This window comes from Diadema setosum, chromosome 7 (assembly GCF_964275005.1).
Source record: "Diadema setosum chromosome 7, eeDiaSeto1, whole genome shotgun sequence".
In the NCBI taxonomy this organism is placed as follows: domain Eukaryota; kingdom Metazoa; phylum Echinodermata; class Echinoidea; order Diadematoida; family Diadematidae; genus Diadema; species Diadema setosum.
In genome coordinates this window covers 37,851,510-37,869,802 of record NC_092691.1, presented here as the reverse complement: position 1 = coordinate 37,869,802, position 18,293 = coordinate 37,851,510, and the positions used below count along the sequence as shown (strand labels likewise).

General features: G+C 41.8%; 2 protein-coding genes across 6 annotated transcripts in view; one reads left to right on the top strand and one right to left on the bottom strand.

The window, feature by feature from the left end:
• LOC140231323 (zinc finger RNA-binding protein-like) overlaps positions 1–9,677 on the bottom strand; it is a 29,732-nt gene extending 20,055 nt beyond the window's left edge. For 3 of the 5 annotated variants that reach the window (XR_011901434.1, XM_072311475.1, XM_072311476.1), the window contains exons 1-6: positions 9,571–9,670; positions 5,053–5,238; positions 4,580–4,761; positions 3,991–4,182; positions 1,490–1,749; positions 392–577 (exon numbers count right to left, since the gene is read on the bottom strand). Coding sequence is in view for 4 of the 5 variants with exons in the window: in XM_072311475.1 (XP_072167576.1) it covers positions 392–577; positions 1,490–1,749; positions 3,991–4,182; positions 4,580–4,761; positions 5,053–5,238; positions 9,571–9,656 (1,092 nt within the window). In the remaining variant the exon portion in view is untranslated. Of the gene's footprint in view, positions 1–391; positions 578–1,489; positions 1,750–3,990; positions 4,183–4,579; positions 4,762–5,052; positions 5,239–9,570 lie in introns of all 5 variants that reach the window. The other 2 variants (XM_072311477.1, XM_072311478.1) reach the window with 1 other exon arrangement.
• A 3,721-nt stretch (positions 9,678–13,398) lies between these two features.
• Positions 13,399–17,166, top strand: LOC140230886 (myogenesis-regulating glycosidase-like). Its single transcript, XM_072311031.1, has 2 exons — positions 13,399–13,609; positions 14,875–17,166. Exons 1-2 carry the CDS (start codon positions 13,570–13,572, stop codon positions 17,019–17,021), a joined length of 2,187 nt encoding a protein of 728 aa, XP_072167132.1. The 5' UTR covers positions 13,399–13,569; the 3' UTR covers positions 17,022–17,166.
• The last annotated feature ends 1,127 nt before the right edge of the window (positions 17,167–18,293 follow it).

The following is an 18,293-nucleotide window of genomic DNA, read 5'->3' as shown; positions in this document are numbered from 1 at the left end:
TCAAACATGTGTTTGTCATCTTCTTCTCACGTTCCTGAATGTTCTAGAGATACAAGAACCAAAAGCTGAGATCTCGATGCTACTACACATTACTGACACCCCCAGTGTTGCATGAGAGTATGAGAGCATCACGACACACAAGGCCAGAACACAGAAAGAAGAGATTCAGAGGTTGTATCCTTCTTGGTGCAAATTTCCTTGGACACAGTGTTAGTTCCTTGACCCAGATGTAAAAATGGTTATCCAGCAATGCTGGATGTATAGAAATGACAAGGCCCTCTGGAAGAGCAGTATCAATATTGAATAAACTACACAAATTAGTGTTGGTCTTACTATAACAGTGCCTTCTTCATTCATCCACCTTCCCTATGTCAGAAGAAAAATGTCTCACCTTTTGATGCTTGGCTCCCCTGATGTGGGCGTTGTAGGCATCCAGCCCAGTGCATGACACGTCACAGAGTTCACAGCGGTAGGCTTGAACCCCAGACCTGCTGCTTGGCAGGTTGACACTCGTTCCACTCTTACTCGCCGCCTCCTTCTTCTTGTGTTTCTGCCCTTCTAGATGTTCCTTGTAAGTCTGTCCAAAAGGATAATGATGGCAATAAAGATGAACATTTAGTTCACAGCACTGCTTCATTTAAATGATTATCTGTTTTTAGTACAATCGCATAATCAGACACACCACCTTCATGGGAGGTAACTATGTACCCAACATTCAACTTTGAAACAAAAGTCATTAAGGTCAGGGAATGTTGTGCTGACACTGAGAATGGGAAATACATGCTATGTGATATTTCCTTTAGCAAAGTTGTTAAGTCTCACTCTGACACCCCCTCCCCCCTCTCCCCTCATCCCCCCCCCCCCCCAAAAAAAAGGGGGGGGGGATTGAAGGGCCTCAGGAGACTTGTTGCATTAATTTCACTGATTTTGTATCAATGTCTTCTTCGGCTAACAAAGAAGCATGTACCCATATGATGTGATTCACATGCAGGAGGGAATAAACAGAAGAATGATTCCACAAATTAAAGCCTGTACCTGTAGACATTTCTACCAAGCAAAGTAATCATGCAAGGCAGAGAAATCCAGTAGGCATTGGGGATATCTTACTTTCTGCAAACGGGAAGACAACCTTTGACAACAGGAATATCAAGATTGTAGCAAGTTTGCAGGATAAACTAACTTGTGGCATATGTTTTAGAACATGTAAAAAGGAACACCTCAGCACGTTGAGCAGGACGTGAATTTTGACCTCTCAAGAGGAAAGGGACAAAAGTATAGTGACATTTGTCCATGACCTCTGACATGACATGTGACGATAAATGTAAGTAATTATCTACTTATTTCTACTCTGTTTACTGCATATAAATACCACAGACCATCTTAGCTGAAAGACATGTTCTAGTCTATTCCTATAATTGCAGGATGGCAAAATACATGCCAGTTTGGCAAAAACTGAAATGCTTAAATTCCTGCATTGCAGTGTTCTCACCCTGGGCCCTGCACAGCTGATCTTGCAGACATCACAGTAGTGGAGCTGAGTGGGCTTTGGTGGGGGCTTCTCCTTGCCCTTGTTGGCCTGGAATGGGGGCTGGGTTTTCTTCATGCCCCCCTTGTAGCCCTGGCCCCACTGGTTGCCCATCTTGGCCGTCTGCTGCTGCTGGTAGTAGGAGGTGGCCGCTGAGTAGATGGCTGCGTCGTAACTGGAATACTGGTTGCTACCCCCACTGCTGCTGCCTCCACCACCACCGCCTGTCGCAGAATGAGGGGGGTATTCATGATGGAATAGCACAAAAGGAAAAGTTAGGTGACCCCTTCCACAGTATCTTTGGTCAACTTTCACAACATACAGACTTTAAACCAAGTGTCACAAACAAGACCCTATTTCATCACCAACATCCACTGACATCACGGATGTCACTCAGAGTGAAGCCAGGATTAGTTCTATTCATTTTCACCGCAAACATACCATTTAGGAATATCAACTGGTTTATCCACATACCCAGGGTTATACAAAGCCTTAGAGACATTTAGCATATGAGAACAAAGGCATGATGAGATGAAGAAATCTCCTTGTATCATTACATATGTACTTAGATGTCAAGAACAGACAAAACAGAACAAGCAATACTCTCTGTTCAACCATAGCACTTATAACAAAATCCCAACACGAATTCATGCTGAACGTACATTCGCAAGTGTCTGCATTCTTTACTTGCCTTACCTTGGATATTCTATAACAGTTCAAATTACTTCACCTACCGTGAACTCTTACTTTAAATTCGTATGCTTCACTACAAATATTTGGCCGAACATTTCAAGAAGCTTTACAAACTAGAAATGTCGCTATGGCGACTGATGCCTCCGCCATAATGCATGATTCTCCCAATAGGCGTATAGTACAATATCTTCACAATATGTGCTCCATGACAGTTTCACATAACTGGTAAAATATTGAAATGACAGGTTTGTCAGAAATGTCTTGAACTGGGTTTGCTATGATTTTCTAAGAGTGCAGGTACACAAATTTGGGGAATTTTGGGGAAGTTTATGCATTGAGTAATTTCCAAGGTACGAAGAAAGAGTGTGATGACGGTACAAAATAGATTTTTTTTTTTTTTTTTTTTGGGGGGGGGGATTGAAACCTGGCCTTTGACCCTTAACCTTTGACCTTTGACCTTCTGGCTGGAAATTTCCCGGAGAATCTCCATTAGGTAATGCATGTATTAAGTTTTGAAACTAATAATGCAAGCATTGTATATACTAATATATGAGGGAAATAGTAAAATTTTGAGGAGTTGACCTTGACCTTTTACCCCTATTGATCCATGACCCCTAAATTCCCTAGATAATCCCTGCCAGACAATACATGCATATGTACCAAGTTCCACGAAGATACATTGAACCATTTGCGAGAAAAGTAATATTGCAACATTTTCACCTAACCTTTGACCTTTTGACCTTTGACCTTATGATATGAAACTCTCTCTGGAGAATCTTTACGCAGTAGTACATGTCCACACCAAGTTTCAAGAAAATACCTTCGGGCATTGCATAGATATGGGGGAAATTGCAACATTTGTAGCATTTGACCTTGACCTTTTGACCTTTGACCTCCTGACAATGTCACTAAAATCTACTCAACTAATTGTCCCATCATACATCATCCTTGGACCAAGTTTGGTGAAAGCTGCTTCACCCAGTTTTGAGTTATCACGTAAACAGATAAATTTTAGAATTTGACCTTGATCTTTGACCTTTGACCTCTGTCCGATTTCACTGAAAAACTAATCAAGTAATTGTCCCATCATACATCATCCTCCAACAAAGTTTGGAGAAATTTGCTCCATCCAGTCTTGAGTTATCGCGTAAACGGATACAATTTCAAGATTTGACCTTGACCTTTGACCTTTAGCTGATTTCACCCAAAATCTAATCAAATAATTGCCCCATCATACTTCATACTTGGACCAAGTTTGGTAAAATTCCAGTAAATATTACTCAAGTTATCGCGTAAACGAAAGCGGACGTACGGACGTACGTACGGACGTACGGACGGACGGACAACCCGAAAACATAATGCCTCCGGCACCACTTCGTGGCGGAGGCATAAAAATGGCCTCTATTAGGAGGTAATGTCCAGGAGGCAGGTGAGAGTCCAGGCACTGCTTATAAAGCCATGACTCCCTAATTCTCCAAGCTCGATCAATTTCTCTGGCACACAGATAGGAGTCCATACAATCATAGTCTGATGCATGGTCTCGGTGCAGTGTGCAAATCTTTACAAACACAACACAGCTTACTCAGGCATTGTGTTGTGTTGCGTTGTACAGGTTTGAAAGTGAAAGCATCTATTCGCAGACATGCAGAGTGTACTCTGCTGATAACATCAATTATGGTTGCAAGTAAGTACATGTAAGCCTTAGTTCAAAACTTACAGCCTATCTTTACAGTACAACTTTCAAAGCATGACAACTTGAATAATCATCTCACCGCTGTATTTAGATTGACCAGAGTAAGAGGACGACGATGTTGTGGCGTAAGTGGGTGCAGTGGTCTGGGCAGCATAGGCATAGGTGACGACAGGAGCAATCTTTGGTTGGGACTGCTTCTGGCTCATTGACTGGTGCCCACCCCCATACCCCGAAGCACTGCCCGAGGTGTAAACCGAGTTGGTTTTACCACCTATGCACATGGAGAAGAGATAAATAGAAGTTACGCAGGTAAAAAATATGGATAATTTTCTAACTGATGTATTCATTTTTCCAGGGGGTATAATTATAAACAAATATACCACATAGACATGCAGAAGCTGAAAATCGACACATAAACATGGTCTAAATCTTTTGAAATCACTGTTAATGAAAACATTTGAATTTGAAACATGGCATAGTTCTCATTTTTCCTATGAATATCCAAAACACCTTCATCCAAAATATTTTCAGGGTGCTTCAACTTTTTTTTTAAAACTAATCATGGCAAAATTGAATCATTATAAATGTTTCCAACAAGCAACTCATATCACAATGTTTCCGGTACCCACAATTGGCAAAGGCATGTACACACAACCAAGCAAAGTTACCAGCAAGTTTGCGAGTTTGGGAGAAGTAGGAATCGTTGCCCGAGTGCTGATGGGTCTGGGGCTGGTAGTAGGTCTGCTTCTGAAAGGCCCCAGAACTGGGAGAGGGCTCAAAACCATAGCTGCTGTCCTGGTAGGTCTGGGTGGTCTGGCGGGCTGGAGACGGGTCTTGTCGCTGGGGAGTGCTATGGCATAAATGGGAAGTTAATGAGAGGAGGATTAGCGTCACTGTCTAGATTCACTCTTCTCTTGAATGCTACACATAGATTATTAACTTGTTCTGCAAAGAGGTCAGATCTTGGTGATGGGAGCTGCATGCAGACTAATAGTTTGAAAGGAAAAGTTGGTATTCATTACCTCACAAAACATTTTTGCTCTCTTAAATGTAAGAGTCACATTTGATGATAATGATGATTACGAAGACTGCATCTCCTCTTTAGATTCCAATACTGTGTTCACATGAGCTGATCGCTTACCTATAACCATAGCCTCCTGCCTGGTGAGCTGTTGCATATCCAGTCTCATATGAGGCTGTTTGAGTCTGCCGAGGCGTTGCTGATGATGCATACACAGTTTGGTGGGTAGCTTGGGCAGGAAACAGCTGTGTTGTCCCTTGAGCAGCGGATGCATGCTGTGCAGTGTACGTGGTGGCCTGCGGTTGACTACATTAAAGTATCAAGCAAAATCAAAACAACTTTATCAGATCTTGGTACTGTTGGAAAAGTGGTCCCGTCACTCATTCTGGACAATAACTACTAACATGTGCACTAGGGCAAACCAAGCTTGATTTCTAGAAAGTGAAAAGGTTACACACAGAATCTATGACACTTTTTGACATCATTTCCCTCCCGATACTCTTATTGACACAATTCATGGTTCAATGATTGCAAAAACAAACAAACAAACAAACAAATAAGCAAACAAACAAACAAATAAACAAATAAGCAAACAAACAAACAAGAAATGCTTTGGTGATTTACGGAAACTTGTTTCCTTTCAAACTGTATTTGGCCCAATACAGTATACGCAGTAGGTTGAGCTCTACACTCTACACGAAGTGAAACAATTTTTCTTCTCACCATTCATCTCCCAACACAATAAAGCAATTCATACTACAAGAGACTATAAGAAGCTTGAAGTGGAAGCTTCACAGTGGAGGCTCCTTATGAATCTTCCACAAGTCCCTGAACCACCCACTTACTGAAGTCATAGATTCTTAGTAATAGATTTTTTGGCACTAATGTACTTGTGTACCCATGTATGTATGTCTCAAATTCCACAAAACCAAATTGCACCAAAATCACAGGAAACACACAATAGCTTATATGCAATGACTCACATCTGAACCAAATCAGATGTCTGATACATGTACATTGTGGCACTAGTGTACTTTCGCATCTCGTCTTCAATTGATCTCCAAACATGCACAAACTCACTCTTAATATCCATCAACCACGAATATTTGCATCTGAGTGAGATGCAAGTCCAGTAGAAATGGAATTTTCACCTTTTTGACACTCTTACACTTGTTGGAATGTATCGATCGCAGTGCGAGCTACAGCTGTAGTTCACAGCGATTGGTCTGAATGTAGCAATCTCATAGTGATCAGAGCAAGTTCTGCTATGGTATCTTTAAAAATATCTTATTATCAACTATTTTTTCCTCGCCTTTCTCTCAGATTGTACCGAATTGTGATAGCGACTGATTGAGGTTTGGGGTTGTGGTGTGTGTGTGTGTGTATGTGTGTGAATGAAAGAAGAAGAAACCTGTTAAAATGAACCAAAAGGTTTACAAAAAAGAAAGCACACTTTGAAATAAAAACAAGATAATGGAAGGAAAGACAGAAGAGAAGTTGCATTATGAAAGAAAGTAAGGGAGAGATGGCCATATGTTTGAAAAGAAAAGATGAAGACAATAGAAAAATAAATATTGAAAAAAAATGCAATGGGTACATAAATAGATTGACAGATGAATCAATACTGGATGAAAGCAAACATGAATAGTAAGGAAAGACAGAATTATAAAGGTTAAAAACAAAATAACGAAAATAATACATCAGAACGAAACGTAGGACTACCAGGAAAGAAATTGGAGACAAAAACAAGAAAGGTAGATGGAGTGAAAGATAACCCATGAAGGAAAGAAAGAATAATCAGTTAGAAATACCTGAAAATGAAAGAAGAGATAGAGTAAAAGAGAAAGATATAAGTGGCAGCACACAAGTGTGAACGCGCTTAACAGCTATGCAGCTTCTACAGAAAAAGCTATGCCCGCTACCACTAGTGCATGGCTGAGGAAAAGGGAAAAACACATTTTTTGTAGCTTTTCAAAGACACCAGAGAAAGAGCCGCTGTGATTGCTACATTTAGTTCAGATCAAACAATCAACCCTCACTGCTGCAAGCGCTGAAAGTTTTCGTACTGTGCAGATTGTCTGCTGTATACAGAGCAGCATTGAACGTGATGTAGATTTTCTGACTTTCCGGCACTTGTAAAAGTGTTAAAACTTAAATTCTATTCAACTTTGGAGATTCCCATGCAATTACTTTAGGTTTAGAGGGCCAACTAAATAACTGGGGTGAGTTTGTGCACGTTTGGAGATCATTTGAATTGATGAGGAGTTCTATGTGAAAGTACACTCACTAGCACCGTACATGTACATCATGAATCAATATCGGCAATCTTTCATGTCATCGTTCAAAACAACTTGCTCTTCATGCATGGACGACCGAGGCACATGCAACCTGCAAAACCTGAAACTGAGTGAAATTAGCAAGCCAATGAGACATATCTTCCAGGCAAAGTTACAAATTATAACCAGGAGCTAAAAAACAAGGTAGGCCTACAAATAGACCTGGTTCTATACAATATGGCAAGCTGACATGGACAGGAATCAATTGAGAAATGCATGTGTGTGAGTGTCTACCTCTGAGTGAAGACGGTTGAAAAATGCAGTTCGCAGAGACAAGTGTTCTGCCGAGATCTAACTACAGAGACAGCCATGAACCCCGAATACGGATTGGATTCTAGCTACTGATCCTGCACATGCACAGCATTTACGCACAGGCACTGCACTGGGGGGCATTTCATGAAGCATTTTGTCCGACAACTTTGTCAGACAAATTTACTCTCAGCCAATCAGATGCAAGGATTTTAGTAGCTTTTAACAGTTTGTCAGACAAAATATCCGACAAAACACTTCATGAAATGCCCCCCAGGAGTGCGTATCACATTGCAGCTTTTCTAGGGTCTATATAGTAAGGGTACTAGATCTCGCGCAGGGACTTAATGGTCACGCATAGCGTAACTGCGTATAGCAAGCAATATTATGCGTAGGACTAACACTGTTAAGCGCAAAATTTGCCGATACGCCCATGGAATAAACATACTTGACAATCGCTTAACATGAGAAGGAAGCAGGTAAGAAATTTTGATTTCGAACAAATTTTTCACTAAATTTCCAATATTTTAACGTTACCTTGTAATTTACCTACCTTAGCTTAAAATCTTTTTTTAAGGATGTTGTAGCTTAGACGTGTTGTCTCGCTTGTCTCGTTCATATGATCGTAGCCGATAGAATTTGTTCGATCGATCGTTTATAATATTCTACGAAAGCCGAAGCACGTTACAGCCGCAGAGAGGGGCAGACACTTTCACGCATGAAACTACATAGGGCAGCTGCGCGACCTTTACATACCCCGAGCCGAGAAATTGAACACAAAAAAATTAAGGCAGTGTATACAACCACACGCGTGTGTCTTTACCATCCAGCCACACGAGTGTGGAGTGAACTTGTAGCCATGGCCCTAGTTGCTGGATACAGCCACACTCGTGTGTAATGTACATTCACACACACGAAGAAGCTTTTTATTGCGTAGCGGGAATGTTTGTGGCCGGCCACATCAACACGCGATCATGCACCACCGCAAAGCGATGAACATGAACCTGCCTCCTAGATTAATCCCATTTAATATAATATTATCACACCATCTAGACAAATTTACTTTTTTTCATATTGAACTTTATTCTCATTTTCTTGATTTGATGAGGTGAATTTAAAGTTACAATTGATTTTAATACATCGTGTCGTTATTGAGACTTCGCCTTCGTTCATTCGGGTACTCGCAAATCGCGCATCCACGATCGATCCAGCGAACGCAGGCAGCCGGCGCACTGGTCCGGGTCCCTGCTGGGGCGGGTGGCCGGCACAACTGCGCTGGCTGGGCTGCAGCTGCGCTGAGCGACCGCTAGCACACCACCAGCAGTTTAGCGATACCAATCCAAAGTCCCCCAATTTAGCGGCAGTTGTAACTTTGCTATTCATTCTAAACCCATCATATCAAACGAACACGATGAGAATGGAGCGAAAAATGTATTTGTAAAATGACAACAATAAAAGGTATGAAAATGAGGTTACTGTCATCACTTTGTGAGCAAGCTGATCATGATTGTGTGGCGTTAACGTGTTTGACATGCATGCACGGTGATCATCTTCTCCGTACCGTGTGTGTATCCCTATGTACATGTACATTACACACGAGTGTGGCTGTATCCAGCGACTCTGTCTGGCCATGGCTACAACCACACTCGTGTGGCTGGATGGTAAAGACACATGCGTGTGGTTGTATACACTGCCAAATTTTGCCTAAAATTAAGTCCGACATACAAACGGCGACAGCGCATTACTCCGTCATCGTATCATCAGGAGATTCTGGGAGGTGATTTTTCTGCATTTTCGTGATATTTATTGAGAAATCCAGGTACGACTGTGGAATAATTTCTATCATAAAAGCATCACAAATTTTCGTGCGCGATATCTAGACCCCTCAACCATACAACACACAGGTACATTGTAGACATCCACATTGTGCACAGATAGAAGAATGCGACGCCGGGTGGTGCAGTCGAGACGCTCGAGACGGACAAACTTTACACTCAAAATGCACTAAGATCAAACGCACAATCACAACTCAAATGCATCTCAGAATACTTACTAATGCTTTCCAATAACCTGTGGCGTCTTTACTGACCTGTATTGCGTGCCCCCGTGGGTAAAACCGAAATAGTTGCCAGAAGCCATGTTGACCTTCACTAAACACGCTGCAATACGTATCGTGAATTAAAGATGTACTGTACGCATGATCATTGCGTGCGCGTGCGCTGCATGCATGCACTGCTGTAGCTCGCTGTGCTCTAGCATGTGTGGTTAGCATGCAACTTCGCTGTGAGGTGGTGGCCGCGTGGTGGTGCGGCGTGGCACCACAGAACTCTGTCTGTAGAGTTCTGTGCGTAGCACTCGTGTGTAGCTCGCGCGCTTTGTAATAGACTTTCTTGCAATGCATGCAGCGAACCCTTGTGCAGCTGTCTAGTCGCTGGGAATGATGGGCGACATGTGGTGTGTGTAGTCACGTGACCGGCATAAAGGTCGCGTCTCTTTAAATTCTGCCAACTCGTAATTTGAATGACCGGTGTTTTTCTTCCAAGAAATAGGAAGTTTGGTAGATCAACATAATTCTATTCACTCTGATGCGAAATGTAAGAAGACGGAAAAAAGTTTTAAGAAAATTTTCAAGCGTATGTATGGGGTATGTTTGTGAAAATGGCATCTTGTGTTTATGTATGTTTTGTTATAACTTTGTGTGTGTATGTGTGTGTGCGGGCGTGTGCCGACTTTTTTTTTTTTTTTTTTTTTTGCAATTGTAGTTTACAGAAAGAAGAGACAATACCCTGTATTTACTTTCCCGGGGTTAATTCTAAATAAGGCCAACTGCCTTCTCATTAACCCCTTTACTTGATAACGTTGGTTGTTTGCTTGCTTGTTTGTTTGTGTTGTCACATTGTCATGTTATACTTGTCATACTATTGTCACATTTTCATGTATGTATGTTTTATTAAGTGAAAATAAATGAAATGAGATGAATTTACGATTGAAACAGTATTGCAAGCTAAATCTCAAAAGTTTGAATGTTTATTTGCTTGTTTTCCCGGATTAAAATCTCTGAAGGCTGAAATCTTTGAAGGCTTCCGTGGCGGTAGTACGTTGGGTGGCAGAAGGCTTATTCTTTCTAGGGTATGTGTTTGATCCTGAAAAGGGCCTGCCCAGTCCCGACGTTTCAGCAGGCATGTACTCGCCGTTCTCAAAGATTGTTTTTCAACAAAATTAATGTTTGGCATAGTCTGCCAGAGTTTTTGGTCAAGTTGTTTCCAGTTTAGCCATTTTCCAAAAAAAAAAAAAAAAATGGTCTCAATATGTGGCTGCCTCATAACCTCGCACTTCCGAAAATGAAGAGTTTCGGGTCCTTGAATCACAACAACTCTAAATGAAGTTCACTCAGCACAACACGATTGGTAATGACGATGCACCTAGTTTGATTTACTTGCACAGTCGGTCAATGAGATCACCACTGCTTGTACAACTAATGTGGAATGGACATTATGTACTCATATACATGCGCGTGCTCTCATGAATGTGACAGGTCATTATTCATTTGTGTATGGCTTAACACCCTATCCAGCGACAGGGGCCTCTTTACGGCTTGGCATGTAGGTATTATCCTTCCATGTCAACATTCATCCTTGCACGTTTGCTCTTTCAAGAGTTCACCCACTCACCCCTCCCCCTCCCCCCTATAACCTCCACGTTCAACAATATACGACTCAACTTGAATGATATCAGAACTAATATTGGATGTTTACCACCAGAAAGACATGACAAGAGACCCGTGCTCTATCCACGTTGTGCGTATATTCATTGCCTGTGTATTATGATTATGCAGGGCCTAAATACAAAAGACGGATTTGAGCTTTTCACAAATGTTGCGGGGGGGGGGTGGTCGCATGCATCATTCGGTACGCATAGCACATATCCATGTGCTATGTGTCGATCACGTTATAATGATGATAAATTGTTTATCATCACCAAATAAAACCAAAGCCGAAAAGGACAACAACGAACTTAACGAACTATGGAATAACAAACATTATTTCATTTTCGGACTCACAAACCTTCGGAATAAAGCCATGTTCTGATCAATCTATTTTCGGATTAATGAACATCAGGTATAGGCCTGTATTACGAAATGTGCGTGTTTTGAAATAACGAACCTTCGGAATAAAGAAGACCTTACCCCCTTCCCCTCCCCACCCCACCCCCGTCCCGCAGCCCCCACCTTGAAAAAACGTTCCGCGGCCCTCTTATTATTATTACGGTCATTATTATTGTTATTGTCATCATCATCAATATCATTTCTGTTATCGTCAGTTTACTCAACTAACATAGATCGAGTAAGTGTACTATAGGTACTAGAGAATGCACTAACAGTACTAGAGAATTTAATAAACCAACGCACAGATGGATGAGTTTCACTCAGACCATTTTGGTTTCAACCTGTATCTTATGTTGAGAAATCGTGGATCTTTACAAAATACATAGTTTCTGTCAGCAGAGGTAATCTCTAAAAATTGTACTATGCACTTCGGGGCTGCGCCCCTCAGTGAATAGTACTTTTGGAGGCACCGAACTTACGCAGTTTATTTTGTTTTCTATTTTGGGTCTAAAAATTAAACAAAAGAAGGGGAAATGTGAGGCAAGAAGTCATGTGGTGGATGCGATCTTGTAGAGGAATCCTACGTTGACCGTATACAACGAAGCAGCGCATTATGTCAAAATAACTTTGTGATGTCACAATAGTTTTGTTAGAAATAATTGTTACGTTTCACAGAGTGACAATGGAAACAGCGCGCGATGTCACAATTGCTTTGTGGAGTGTCACAATTGCTTTGTTAGACATTTTTATTGTTACATTTCACAGACTGGGGAAGAAACAGCGCGCAATGTCAGAATTGCTTTTATGATGTCACAATTGTTTTGTTAGAAATTGTTACTTTGACAGTACGAGGAGAGCACGATGTCAGAATTGCTTTGTGATGTCACAATTGCTTTGTTAGAAATTGATACATTTACAGTGTCAGTAAGAAGCAGCGCGCGGTGTCAGAATTGCTTTGTGATGTCACAATTGTTTTGTTAGAAATTGTTACATTTTCACAGGATGCAGCGCGCGATGTCAGAATTGCTTCGTGATGTCACAATTGTTTTGTTAGAAAATACATTTCATACAGACAGCGCGCTTTTTTTTTTTTTTTTTTTTTTGGATGTCACAATTTCTGTTTGACTTCATTTCACAAGGTAATATTGGCCCTACTTCGGAAAATGTCAAAAAAAAACAAAAAACTAAGACTTTGCCTTGTCATTTTGCAAATAGTATGCCATGGAGTGTCGACTGCCAACCAAGCCAATATTCTGATACCTATTCGCGTCAACCAATCACTAAAGGATGCATTTTTTTTTTTTTCATCTAAAATATATTGGTACTGTCGGCCTAAATAATACAATCAAATGTTTGGGAGGGAGGATCAGGAAGAGAGTTTCGCTGGAGCTGCGGCGCTTGCATTGGCGCATGAACCAAATACTAGTAGCCGAATTACGTAGCTAGCTCCTTGCACAGGCAGAGGGCGTCATTTGTGGCAGTGCCAAGAACTGCTTTTACGGTACCGGTGTACACCAGCGCTTCTCGCCGCCTGCCCAGTTGCCTACTGTGCAATACTTGTGTAGTTGACCCTCACTTCTCGCTCTGCTAGCTACTGAACAAACGCCGTTCATCAGCGCAGCTTGCATAGCATCAATCGTTAGTGTGACACTGCCTGTGATGTCCGACACATTTTTATTTTGTAATGTACTACACTCCAGTACAGTAACTTGTTTCCCAATTAGGGGAAGGATGACTCTTTCAGCATCAGATGACAGAGATCAGGGACGCCGTGGTTTGGATAAGGGTTATCTCCTTGTTTACACCGAGTGAATGTATGCAATTATTATTCAAAAAGGGAATCCGGTGTTAAATTCGGCTGTATTCTGCGAGACCTAGGCCATACATTCTAATCTAAGCTCAGCTGTTTGTTACTGTACGCCGTCCCTACTACTACGTCGGAGAAGAATGGATAGATACTCGATAAATTCGAGCGCAGACACGCGAGGTAAGTAGATCTAACCTCAGAAATACTGACTGACAAACAATAAATCTTACGTACTGTAGAAATCTAGGACAATCTGTGAAGTGAAAACTCTTAAGTACTAGAAGTCTAGTAGAGTTGAAGTGAATATTAGTGGGTAGAATAACCTAGGGGCCTATGTGTACATTTTAGAGCAAGAATCGACACTGTTCTGCAAGCATTATTATGAGAACTGTTTTCCCTGTAGAATCTATCATTCTTTGTGAAAGAAAAAGTTTTGAAAGATTGTCCATTATATACATGTGTAATGTCAAAGCTGTCATGTGTTTAACTATACACAGCCCAGTCGCTGTACATGGTACGTCGCGACAGGGCTGTACGCGCGCGACCACCAACCACTAGGAGAGCGACGTAATCGTATTACGATAGCTTTGGATTTTGATACTTAACATCATTTTTGTCACCTCAAACTCAACGAGTATACTTTTCAATATTTACTCTACATCTGATGCTATCAGTATTCAAATGTACGCAATGAAACTTACCGAAATTGATCATCATATCCAGCATGTCCACACGGTACACAATCTTTCACGCCAGGCCTAACTACATGTATACACAGCCCAGTCGCTGTACATGGTACGTCGCGACGTACCGACGGTCAGGAATTGCGCCAGAAAGTGTCATTTATTTGTTCCACGGACTTATCGCAAGTGGTCTCCATGGACCCAGTGTGGCGAACTATTCTTCTGTAATAGAAACATGCATTTAACGTGAGTACAGTATTCTGTTTAAAGGAGAAAAGTATACATTTTCTTAAGTTTTGTAGTGCTAGTTGTGTTGAGGTTCCTCACTTTGAGGCTGCATGCCGCGCTCGTCAGACGCTGTTTTCGCATAGCGTAACAGCGTCTGGTCGGGCTATCATGTGTTTAGTGACTAGAGGATCTACTGGTAGGCCCTACCTGTCTGTAAAGACTGTCTCCTGTAAAGACTTGTTTTTCTGCATCATTACATTTACCTGGCCTTTCTAGGCCTACCTGTCGTGTCTGTACTTTTCACTATATCTGAGTCTCAACACTAAAAATAAGTATATCAACGTAAAGGCCTGTATAGATGTACTGTAAGCCTCTTGTGGAAACTGAGTTTGAGTATGAGGAGACTACATTATAAATAAAGAATGACCTTCGTTTATAGTAGAATTCTAGCACGTTGAAATCTTCCTTCTCATAGGCCTATGCTATGGGTTGTTCACCAGACAATTCTTTCTGCTTCCTTTGAATTATCAACAGTTGGGTCAACCCGCTTTTTAGTTGAGGAAGTTCCAGAAGGCAGGAATGGTAATGGTCACTCAATGGTCAGACTCGGTGACGAAAAGCTGTCCATGGATGATGGCATGACTCAGGTAGAATTGCGAAGTCGGACAAACTCAGTCGCAGACCCGTCACATGTGGACATCAGCCAACCAACCAAGGTTCTGAGAGCACCACGGGAAATCAAACTCAAATTGATGGTCATCACTCTCTTCCTCCTCATTGTCACCGGCACAACATGTGTCTTACTGTTCTACTCAGAGCCACCACTGCACTACAAAGTGGGCCGGCTGACGTTCTATGTAGACACCAAGACCATAAGAGTAAGCTTTAGGGGGAGGAACTACACGCACAGTAGGGTTGGGTTGAATCTTCCAGGTGTGACGCCTTCTACTTGTGCCACGACCACTGATCAGAGATTGTGCTTGGAGTGGCGGGAATACGGACAGCTGGAAATTGACTGGCAGGAGATGGACAGTATGGATTGCTATGACTTTGCCTGGACGGCTATTCACAAGGACGTGACACACAAAGATTGCTTTTCATTTCAAAACTCACACTGGTATGGAGGTGCCGTTGTTGCAGACCAGCAGTGGCCCTTGGAGTTAGCCAGAAACTTGTCAGCAGAGCCATTTCTCACTGGGGATCGGGACTCCACATTTGGCCCCATTGCAGAACGCTACTGGTTATCCTCCAACGGACTTGGCGTGCGTGTTAATGATTCATCTTTTCTCTTTGTCAGCGTAGATGCTAACAGTCAAGAACTTTGCTTTGAGGCTGGTCAAACTAGATACTCTTTCCCGAGGAAAACCCAAGATCAAGCGCTGCTCCAGTACTCATTGTGCTTGGCCTCTGATATAAGAGCTGTGCATAGGAATATGAGTGATCTATACGTCACAAGAGCTACTGAATCCCCAGATAGTTATTCAATTTCCAGCCCTCGCTGGAACCTTGCCACCCCTGAAGACAAATCCAGTTGGAATGAATCCTTTCTGATAGATGCCGCTGATTCACTTCAAGAACTTGGGTATACAGGGGTGTTAAAGATTCCGACATCCTATTCTGCCCATGAAGGTGACCTCACCTTTGATAGTAGCCGTTTTGGTGACCTTTCCGACTTGATGTCTGCTGTGAAGGATCTAGGATTCAAGACTGCCATCCAGGTTACGCCATATTGCAGCACGCAGTCAGCAAACTTTATTGAGGGTGAAGAGAAGGGGCACTGGGTGCGCGACCCGAGGAATCTTGTTCCTGGACTCACCAAGTGGGAAAATGATATTGGTGCTATACTAGACATGTCCAGTAACCATGCCGTCCAGTGGTTTAAGTTGAAGCTTCAGTTGATGAAGGACAGTGGGCTGGATGCCTTCACCTTTGACTATGGACAAGCCAGCTATCTTCCCGTGGGCTTCCAAATGAATGAAATCCTGCAGAATCCAGATGAGTTCTCCATGAAGTACGCGACCCTAGCGAATATGCTGGCCTCTCCATTTGTTCGTAGCGCTTATCAGTCCCAAGGTATTCCCCTGATGGTCGAAATGATTCCCAAAGAACCCAGCTGGGACTATGACAATGGCCTGAAGACCATCATCCCTACAGCTCTTACACTGGGTGTGCAGGGCTATCCTTACTTTATGCCAGATCTCAAAGTCCTTCAAGATGCATGCACCCAGCCTGGAGACTGCCTTCCAGAAAAGGAACTTTTCATCCGATACATAGAATTGTCTGCTTTCTTTCCTGCAATGCAAATCCCCACAATACTATCAGAGTATGACGACGAGACAAAGGCGATAGTGAAAAAGTGGGTCACCTTCCATGAGAACACTGTAGCTCACAAAGTAACTGAGCTTGTTGCAGACTTTGTGCAAAAGGGAGATCCACTTGTCAGACCCCTTTGGTGGGTGGCACCCATGGATTTCCACGCTCTGATTTCCGACTCGCAGTTCATGCTGGGAGATGACCTCCTCGTGGCACCTGTCCTCGACGAGGGAGACAGGCAGCGTGATGTCTATCTCCCGCAGGGCTCCTGGATAGACACGTCGGATCAACTTCATGAGGGGAACCAGTGGTTGAAGAATGTCCCAGTGCCACTGGGTGATGTGGCTTACTTTAGGCGATCTGTTTGATGTGTGTTCAGTGCAGTAGCTTCCCAGTCTAGTCACCTTTTGGTATAACTTTTGTTCCTTGGAGACATCAGTAGCTGGTGAGCTGTCATGAGACATGTGTATACAGTTCACTGTGCCTACCGTAGGTCAACTTCGTGCAAGTTAAAGGGAACGCAAACCCTAAGAGCAATGTGGATTGAGTGAAAGCAGCATCATTAGTAGAACACATCAGTGAAAGTTTGAGGAAAATCGGACAATCGATGCAAAAGTTATGAATTTTTAAAGTTTTGGTGTTGGAACCGCTGGAATAGGAGACTACTAGAGGTTATGACGTATGAGAGGACAACAATACAAAGAAAATATACAGGAAATTCAACAAAAATTCATTTTTCTAGTATTATGAAAGAGCACTTGACTAACCGCTTTCAGAAAGCATGGGGAATAATTGCTCCCCTTAAGATATGTCAGTATCAAGTTGACGGAATTTGTAATTTTCGTGAAAAATGGATTTTTGTAGAATTTTCTTTATATTTTCTTTGTATTGTTGTCCACTCATACGTCATAGCTTCTAGTAGTCTCCTCATCCAGCGGTTCCAACACCAAAACTTAAAAAATCCATAACTTTTGCATCGATTGTCCGATTTTCTTCAAACTTTCACTGATGCGCTCTACTAATGTTGCTGCTTTCACTCAATCCACATTGCCCTTAGGGTTTATCTTCCCTTTAAGAACTGGCTGAAATGAACATTCCAAAAAGGATAAGGAATTCCCTCTTTACACAGGAGACATACTGTAGTACAATGTATTATGATCATTGATTTCCCATGCAGTCAGTGTAATGTTGTTGTTGGTTTTGTTTGTGTGTTGTTGTTTTTTGTTTTATGTTTGTTGTTGTTTTTTTAGTTTCAGTGAATTTAACTTTTGCTTCATTGACTGTATGTATCTCATACCTGGGCAGTGGACAATGCCGAAGGCAGTGATAAGATGAAGATCAAATAAAATGTATCATGCTTTCTCAATGTATTATCAGAGCATCATGTTTCAATGAATGTGGACAATTTATACCTGGATATGTTTTGTTTTGTTTTTTTTTTTTTTTTGTTTTGTTTTTTTTTTTTTTTTTTTTTTTTTTTTTTAAGACTAGGTTGTCTATCAATCATGAACATTGTATACACAGTACATTTTTAGAGCATATTTTATTGAAATGTGTATGCTGTTGCAAGGCACTTGTTCAAGCAAAAACATTATATTGTTATACCAGTATTATGGTGAAATATCCAGAGTTACTGCCTG